At 34.3% G+C, this 9994-nt stretch overlaps 1 protein-coding gene across 1 annotated transcript; it reads right to left on the minus strand.

Annotated features, from left to right (window-relative positions):
* Positions 1-685: 685 nt before the first annotated feature.
* Positions 686-9190, minus strand: LOC109111277. Its single transcript, XM_042756093.1, has 2 exons — positions 4460-9190; positions 686-696 (listed from the first exon to the last, which is right to left on the minus strand). The coding sequence occupies exons 1-2, from the start codon at positions 9177-9179 to the stop codon at positions 686-688; spliced, it is 4731 nt and encodes a 1576-aa protein (XP_042612027.1). The 5' UTR covers positions 9180-9190.
* Between the last annotated feature and the right edge of the window lie 804 nt (positions 9191-9994).

The raw sequence follows: 9994 nt of genomic DNA on the forward strand, positions 1-9994 counted from the left end.
TGTAGATATTTATAGCGAGCATGTATACACAGTATTGTTAATTAATTCATGTAATTTGTATTTTATCCATTTCAAATAATTCTGTGGCAATACCCCAATATAAAAAATCTTAGTCTGAAAATCTGATATGTGACAGGACCAGAGAGGTGTCAAGACCTAATAAATATCAAGATAGATTTAAATTTTCAATTTGCATTCTGTCATTGTTTGCTACATACTATGAGTGCTTAAGTTTCATTTTTGACACTGTATACATATGTAATGAAATTAAACCTGAAACAGTTCTGAAAATATTATTTAACAAGAAATGTCTCTTTTAACATCCAGACACATGAAGGTGACACAATTGTATGCATTTGCAAGTATTACAAAGACAACATGTATTGCAGACTTAAATAGTAGGCTACACTGTTATAATTTTGCAGACTTCAGACTGTTATTTTGCTTGTTCTTTAGCCAGACCTGTATCTCTTTGAAGGTAGAGGTTTTATCAAATGATTAGCAGGTGATATGACTTCTTTATAATGCTCAATATGTTTCAGTCATTAAAACATTAAGATGCTTTCCACAGTGAGCAGATGTCTATTGATGATTTTGTCTGTAGTTTTTAGCACTTTTTGCAGTCTATTTATGAGTTTTTGAGATGTTTCCATATGAAAAAAGTATCCCATAGCTTAGAAAGCTCTTACACTTTTGCTGGAGCAAAAACAGAAAAACAACAGAATGCTTTGAGGTTTTGAGACTTCTGAGGATATCAGGATACTTCTCTGAAGTTGGCATCAATTCAAGTCAAGTCACTATTATATGGCATTATTTGCAGATTGTGTTAAAGCAGGTTCTTCTGGTCAAATGAATCCATCAGTTTGATTCCAGGTTTTAATAAATTCAGATTATGCAGATGACTCTGGTTCCCATGGTCATGTCCTACTGGCCATCTAGGTGACAAGGGCTTCGGAGGGGATCTGAGTCTGGGGTTCATCTAGTAGTTGACATGGAATCTTAAGATAACTTCTGGGACTGAAATGGACTCTGAGCTGAAAGGCTTTACATGACACTGAAACAGATTGAGGTAATGAAGGGAAAAGATGAGGCAGTCTGGAGGCAGATCGACTGAGGATAAGCTTATTTTGCAGCAATGACCAGTTGTTACTATCCAAAGGCATCATTCCATGTAATGGTTTATCCAGATATCCACAGAACATTGTCATTAAGACCATAGTCTTGTGTGGACTGACGGCTGAAGGTCTGAAATCTATGGTAGAGTTTGTTAGCCAAAGCCTGCCCATGAGGTGTTCGACTAACATGTCAAACAACTGATTACATTTTGTTTCGTTTAGCATCATGTTTCTGGATATGGAAATGTCACAACAACAACAGACCGGTGTGTCTCTGACATATTTTAAAGATTCTATGCCACAAATGTTAAATATTTCACATAATTTTGACAATCCAGCATTAAGTTGATCCTGATAAGTGCTTGTTGTCACAGTTGTAAACCCTAGAACTTTCTTCTTTCACGAAGACATTTCACCCCACGGCATCATTGTTTCCAGGTGGAACATTAAACAAAGTGACATACATGTCTCTCAATTATCCTGTATAATTGAACCAATCCAACGAGGACTTCAGAACTCCTGAAGTGTTTCCACTTTTGTGTGCCAAATGCATCAATTGTTAAGCCAGTGGTCTGGGGGTTGAAGTTTGAGGCTGATACTATTAAGAACTCATCCTCCAAATAAATACCAGAAGCTAGCTTCAAGAATTTCTGTCCAGATTTGATTAGGAAATGGCAATTTTGTAGAAGTATAGCAGTTCAACAAGATGAAGAAATGCTCATTTTGCTGCAATCATTGGTGTATACTGTGGAGATGAGGTATCAAGAATGCACATACTCATCTTCCTAGAGATATCCAGATAATACCAAAGACAGGGAGACATGCAGAAACAGAGGAGAAGAACACTGGAGACATGCTGGAGATATGAAGGAGATACAGACTCTGGAGAAAACATTCTTATCTCTAAATGAGAGTAGATAATCAGTCCTTTGTTGTTAATTAGGTTGCCTTGAGGTGAATGGTGTCAGGTGTAGTTCAAGGTCTACGGAGTGCATGTGTGGAGCAATGAACAAAAGTTGCTTCCAGTTCAAATTGAGTTTTAACTAAGATAATCAAAAAGATTGCCATTTTACAATGTTCAGGACAACAATATTTGATATTAATGCCAGTATAAGAGCAAGGCACTATGTTCCTTTCCACTGATGAGATCCAAGAACCGAAATCTAAAGCTCCAGTCGGTGCAAAGTCAATAAAATTGGACAAAGAAAAAAAAAGTAGTGTCATCCCATGAATATCAGTTGGTGTTGAAGAGAGGCATAGAGACGATAGTCAATATTTGGTGTTTACAGATTGAATCCATAAAACCAACCTTAATCCCCTGTCCAAGATGTTCATGGTGGTGCAGTGGTTCTGTTCAGTGTATGATTATCCATGGAGTTACATTGGATGGAATGTTGTCATCATTCTGAACATGCTGTGGTGTCCATAAAGAAGATAAGATTTTAATTAGGAAAAATCTATTTTTCACAAATCATTTACTTTTACAAACCTTTGTATTAAATGAGTAAATAGTAAATTTAACTGCAATATGTAATGATTTAAGATATTATATTTATAATATAAACATTACAAAGTGGTAAATGTTTTAATGTTGTATCAATATAATAAAACTTATCAGTATGTTAATTGACAGAAATCATCTTACCTCTTTCTAAATATTTGCAGTGTTGATGATGATGAATCAGCAAATATTTCATGTTTTTATCATTCTGCTGAAAAGTTTTCTGTACATAGCCTTTCAAAGCAATTCATTAGAAATTTAATTAGTGGTAACAGTATAATCAAGTCTGCATATACATTTATTGCAAAAGGACATTGCATAGAAATTTTGTACATAAGAAAAATACATGAAATAATGAATGAATGGATGAATGAATGAATGAATGAATGAATGAATGAAAATAGTGATATTATAATAAAAAGTAGTTAAAAAAATTGGATGGGTGTTAAGGCCATTGTATTAATGGGTTTTGTTTTAAAACAATGATTTATATACACACACACGCACACACATTTTTATATATATATATATTAATAATGACTTATATTAACATAGCTGAACATAATAATTGCAATTTCAGTATGAAAAATTCATGGCCTTAACACCCAGTAAAAGTACAGTGCTACATACTGCCTTCACATGCTATCGGAAATGTCCTACTTTTTGCTTTTCAAGAGAAAATCATGACTTTGTCATGCTTACTTAGTTTGATGTGTAAAACAATATACAATTAGTTGGTAGACAAGTTTATTTTTGCTTATTTATTATTTGCTAAATGTTATTGAATGATACTTTGCTGTTGAAGGCATTTACTCAATATAAAACTGGTTTTAAAATTTTGAACTAGGAATTTCATATTTAGCATAATTCTCATTAGTCGAATGCACAGGCCTCATTAAGGACCAGAACAAAGGTATACAGGTATCTCACAGTTAAAACGACATTTACATTAGAGAGATGCCTTAATAAAAACAAATACTAAATATTAACTAAACATTAATTCATCAAAAGAACTTAAAGAGGATAAAGATAGCCATCAATCAAATACAATAAATGACGTTAATTAGGAGTCTTTTACAAAGCACACAGTTGAAACCATACATTTGTAAGTTCAAGGTTATTTCTGATTAATAGCTTTAACATCTGCAAAAGATCTGTATGTGTGTTTTCTGTACGCAAATTTTATGTATGTATAACATGCCTGCATCTTTGACAAGTAATCATAAGATTAACTTTAGGTAGATTTCTGTACACATTTGATAAATGAGGCCTCAGAATTAAGAACCACTGATTTAAAGGGAGTTTGGTGCACACGACTAATTCCGATAGCATGTGAAGGCAGTATGTTTCCCCACAGAGGCCGTCCACATTTAAAATTCACCTCTGTATCCCCCCTCCCCCCATCTTGTTGGACGATTTGATTATGCTAACCATTTTACCACAACACAATCATGATAGCTGAAGTAAGTGGGCATAATATCAATCTTTATTTTATCCAAGTCAATATCTTTCACATATACATGATCAATTAGTGTATTATTTTCAGTTGTTGGTTTCTCTACAATTTGTGTGAAACCAAAATGTTGCATAAGATCGTGAATACTTGAGTAATTGAAAAGGTTTTCATTGAAATCTCCTAGAATTATTTTCCCACCTGGTAAGCAGTTCATTTCATTAACTAAGGTAGTCAACTTCTCTTGAAACAAGGCAATGTTATATGACGGCGGTCTATATACAACTGCCACAGTTGTGTTCAAATGTTCTATCCTGCATATCATACATTCAATGTTAATGCATTGTAAATCCATTAAAGCAACTTTGACTTTTTCTTTGTGATATATACCAACACCACCATGATTTTCCTCTTTTAGTTTAGCAAAAACATCCTCACTTGTGTCATATGCAGCACTACGTGTTTTTCCATGGAAATAGTACCCATCAAGACTCACTTCATTCTCCACATTGTTTGATTTCAACCATGTCTCTGTTACACATATCATATCTGCTTCAAAGTATCTGTTATCTTGGCGAATATCTAATATATGTGGGATTAGTCCTTCAACATTATGTAACATAATTTTGTATTTGAAAGTTTCTGTTGTTTCACATGGAAGAATGAATGGAGGCATATTCTGTAATGCTTGCTCAATGTTATCTTTTGCAAAAATATTGTTTTCTTTGAAATCTTCTATGATGAGTCCATCAAGAGAGGTCACTCGACTTAATGCTACATATGCTTGTCCTGCAGCAAAAATCTTTTTCATTGAAACAACAGCTTTGTCCACTGTTAGGCCTTGTACTTTGTGAACTGTGCAAGCCCAAGCTAATCTGATAGGATACTGCCTTCTGACACCACCATCATTGGTTACTTTCTCTTCTTCAGGTTCAATTGGTGTTGCTTTCTCCAGTCCAGGTTTTAAACATGGATTTTTGGTTCTTGCTTGTTTACCAATTTGTTCTTTATCGAATTCAATATATATTTTTGAGGGAAATGTTTCATTATCATCATAACGTAATTCTTTAATTGTCCCAAAAACTCCATTCACAAGACCATCTGAAACATTAATATTTTTTATAAGCATTATTCGAGCACCAATAGCTAGTTCAAGGGATTTTTCTAAACAGCTGTTATGAACTCTGAAATGATACCCATCTTTTTCTTCCATTCGGCCAGTTTTAGCATTTCTCTCAAAGTCTTGTGCTTTTACAGTAACTGTGTCAGAGCATAATTTATGCAGCATATGTATGTTGTGTACATCAACTTCACTGTTTGTTGCATAAATGTGGATGTCTGTACTATCATCACCATCACCTGTTTCACATTTTTTAAGCATAGCAACATCAGCTTCACGCATTGGTTCATCCTTTTTACGTAGTCTTAAACGACTTAGTAATTCAGCAAATTCTTTGTCCTTCTGCCTCATAATCTCTGTAAGTTCAATTAAACTAAAGTGAGTTTCCCAAAGATTCACACTGTTCACTGGTTCAGTATAAAGTGGTTTTCCTTTGATGGGAGAAAGTTGATAAAAATCTCCGACTGCTATTACTGAGACTTTTCCAAATGCTGAATAATCACCTGTTTGTTTGATTTGTCTCAATCTGCCATGAATATATGCCAAAAGTTTATGATCAACCATTGAAATTTCATCAATTATTAATATTTGCAGTTTTCCAAATTTTGCTCTCAAGGAATTAATTTTTTCATCTCCAAGTGGCTGATATGGCAATGTAGCATTCATTCCAATAGAGAAAGTGGAATGTATAGTTTTTGCACTAATGTTAAAGGCACTGACACCGGTCGGAGCTGTTAAGAGCACATGTGTCTCATCTGGATTTTCTGATAACTTTGATAGAATGCGTGAGGTTTCATAATACATAGCTTTAATCAACACTGACTTTCCAACTCCTCCAGGCCCAGATATGAACACATGAAATGGATCTGGGTTTTCACCTTGTACTTTTGCTAGACACCACTGTCGCACTTTATAAAAGATTTGTGACTGTTTGTCATTCAAAGAACGCAGCAAACACATTGCATCTTTCTTTGTCATAGCACAAGGATTCTTTTCTAATGTGAAACCATGAACATTTGGTAATAGATCAGGAATGACATCATCACCTTCCTCTGTTTCTATTGGCTGTTCTTTTCTAGTATCCAGACATTCTAAACGCTCAAGTTCTGCTTCTGGACAGATTTGGGCCCAAGCGTCTTCCATCGGTCCATGTTGTTCTAAGTCATCTTGAGCTTTTTGTATACTGTCTGCTTCTTTTTCAAATTTTGACCTGTTTGTGTCCACTATGATTTTCACTGACTCAAGTTCATCATTATACAATGTTACAAATCCAGTCTCATAAAACTCCTGATATGAAGTGAAATTTGGTGGTTTCAGTTGACTTTGCAAAAAATGAGGCAAGAATAATTCCAAAATACTTTGATAATAATTTTCAGGATTTTTAGTCGGTGAAAAACGAGCATATCGTACAACTGCAAAATCTGTACGAGTTCTTTTTCTCACAAACCCCATGTCATTTTCCAGTTTTACTCTGTCTGTGCATGACTTTTCAGATTTGGACAGAACTCTGTATTCTGATGCAAAGGACGCTAAACACATTCCTGTATATTCTTGAGTTTTTGGACGAGCTCTGTATCTGTCTGTGATGCTTTTCATCCATATTTCGTCATTGTACGTTTCTTCCTTTTCAGCCTTTTTATTTATGATATTTAAAGGTAAACTCATTTTTACTGTATTTATACCAGTTGGAATGAAAACCACTTTTCTTGATCCTTCTTTTAATCTCATATTAGTCAAACGATAAACACTCTCTTGGGCAGACACCTCTCTATTGTGAAGAAAAACACTTCCAAGTTTTCTTAAAGCTTGTTTTGCATCCATATTGCCATCCTTGTGTGCTTCTTTCTGTGCATTTGCCAGCAGCAATCCCATTTCTCTCTCTGCTTTTGAAATGTAGGAAATGATATACACTATGCAAGAGTAAGCATCAACAACAAACTGTATGTCCATGTTTGCATTCCAGCATCGCAAAAGATCTTTATTATACTGATTCACCCAAACATCACTTGGTTTCCTTTTCAGCACAACATTTGTTTTCTTTGTCATTTTGTTATAAGCGCATTCAAATATCTCTTGATTTATACCAATAGATGCAAACATAGAGTCAACAGAGTCAAAGACAGCATCACTGTTCAGCAAACATTCCTTTACTTTTTTCATTATAGATTCAGCTAATTCTTTTGATATCTCTTTAGAATTGTTTACTCTTTTGTCTTTACTTTCACATTGTCCATCATCTGTTGTTTTTTCATTCTTATCTGTTTGTCTGCTTCTTGAAATGAAAGTATTTTGGCTAGGAGGACGTGGAAAGTTAAATCTACATGTAGTGCCTTTCTTTCTACACGTTTTTGCATGTCTTTTGCTGTGCTGTTGGACAGTGCTCACAATTTCATGCATTTCTGTTTCATCTTCAGCTGGCATTTCACAAGTGACATAATGATCAACAAATGCTACAACTTCATCATCATCCTCTCTGTCCACTTGAGGTGCATTCTCAACCCAAAACAGACAGTGTGTGTGAGGTGATCCACGTTGTTGAAATTCAATTCGATAGAAATAATCTATTATTTTTCCAATGGGTTGAGCTGGTGACATAATCACATCTTTCAGAAAACAGTGGAATCGATGATCAAACATTCTGGCAGCAGTTACTGGGTTTCTTTTTAGCATCCCACATCTGTCAGACCAGTCCAGTTCATCAATAGGAGTTTGACAACCCTCTTGTTTGACAATACACTGCAATAATTCTGGCCATCTCAAGTCAGCTGAAGAAAATGAGCAAAACCATGTTGGGATCCCAAGTTGCCTTACCATTGCAAACAAATCTTTTTGAACAGCTTGCCAAAAAACAGGACTTCCTCTCACTGGCCTTAAAAACTTGTAACCCTCATCATAATTTAAAATCATTTGAAGTGAATCTTTGTTTGTCAGCATTTCTGAGGTAATTTTTCTTTTGTTGCTTGAATCATATCCTTTCCTCAAAGCAATGGATACATTTGACATAATTTGATTGAGCTCAGACAAATATTGTCCATAAAAGATGTAATCGAGGTTTTGGGCAAAACGTCCATCTGCATTTAAAATTCTGTTGTTTAAATACCTAGACAGTGTTAATTTCTCAGATCTTGAATCATGAAATGTACCTTTTCCTTTTGGGAACAGAACTGGAAAACATTTGGCTTCATTAGTTTCATCCATTAACATTCTCACTGGATTATTGCCTTCTGCTGGTGCAAGTGACATAATACCATCAAAGTGTTGATCTAAAACTTCTTGTGCAATATCTACTGGTTGTAAACATGAATCCATAAACAAACCATGCTGCTGTCGATCATGAAGTGTTTCATCACTCAACTCATTATCATCATTGTCAATGTTTTGCTCTTCGTTAATACGCATATCCTCACAATTGTCCAAATCCATATCATTGTTTTCTGTTTTATCAGTCATTTCCTCTTCTATTTTACTCAGAGGATTAATCCAAGTCTTGTTAAACTCAACATCTGTATACCATTTGTTATTCTCTTTTAAATATGTCAATGCTGTTTTAATTTTATCACTATTCACAAATTTATACTCATAATGCCCTTTGTATGTCAGTTTTCTCTTAAGCTTTATTGGTATCATAAAATCATTTTCTGATCTTGGTAAAACATTCACTACTTCTGAAACATTAGATGGAATGCACACAACAGGGCCACAAATTCCATTCTGTCCTCCTCGTGGCAAAGCCAGCATTTTCATGAATGGAATATTCATTCCTATTAGATGTTGTTCAAGAGAGTTTAAAGAACTCAGTTCAGCAGAAATAGAATCCAAACTTAGATTATTTGCTACACTTTCAGCTGGCATTTTACCTTCACAGATTTTTGTATCACATGTGTGACAAATCCATAAAGACGCAGCAGGACTATTCTTATAGACACAGTTTTCTCTACAGTCTTTATTACACTCATGCAGATATTTCAGTGTAATACATTTTTCTGCCATACAACCAGCATGGATTGATTTTTGAAGATATTTATTTTGATTGCATTTTTTTACCTGCATTTTAAAGCAGCAACGATGACATACTGAACAAACATATTCAGGACCTGTAGATATTTTTTGTTTAAACTGTTCAATTACATAGTCTATCTCTTTCATTTTCAGCTGTGATTTATACTGTCTTTCAGCATTTCTCATTTTTATATTATTGACAAAAGTAAAATCAGTTTTATATTTCTGAACATTGTAATTTATAACCATCTCTTTGTGTGTTTTATTTGAATTATACTTTAAAATGCTCATCTTTTTGACTGACTCTCTGTGTTCTGTGTCTTCATTATATTTTTGAATACTCATCTTTTTGACTGACTCTCTGTGTTCTGTGTCTTCATTATATTTTTGAATGCTCATCTTTTTGACCGAATCTCTGTGTTCTGTGTCTTCATTATATTTTTGAATGCTCATGTTTTTGACCGACTCTCTGTGTTCTGTGTCTTCATTATATTTTTGAATACTCATCTTTTTGACTGACTCTCTGTGTTCTGTGTTTTCATTATATTTTTGAATACTCATCTTTTTGACTGACTCTCTGTGTTCTGTGTCTTCATTATATTTTTGAATACTCATCTTTTTGACTGACTCTCTGTGTTCTGTGTCTTCATTATATTTTTGAATACTCATCCTTTTTACAGACTCCCTGTGTGCTGTATTTTCATTATACTTTTGAATACTCAACTGTTTGACAGTGTCTTTATGTGCTATGTCTGTATGATACTTTTGGATGCTATATTGTTTTACAGCCTCACAATGCAAATCAT

This window comes from Cyprinus carpio, unplaced genomic scaffold, assembly GCF_018340385.1.
Source record: "Cyprinus carpio isolate SPL01 unplaced genomic scaffold, ASM1834038v1 S000006795, whole genome shotgun sequence".
NCBI lineage: Eukaryota > Metazoa > Chordata > Actinopteri > Cypriniformes > Cyprinidae > Cyprinus > Cyprinus carpio.

What these genes read in the sequence shown, in the direction of transcription:
- LOC109111277 (XM_042756093.1), bottom strand. Translation starts at nt 9,179, where the DNA reads ATGGCAGAAAAATGTATTACACTGAAATATCTGCATGAGTGTAATAAA.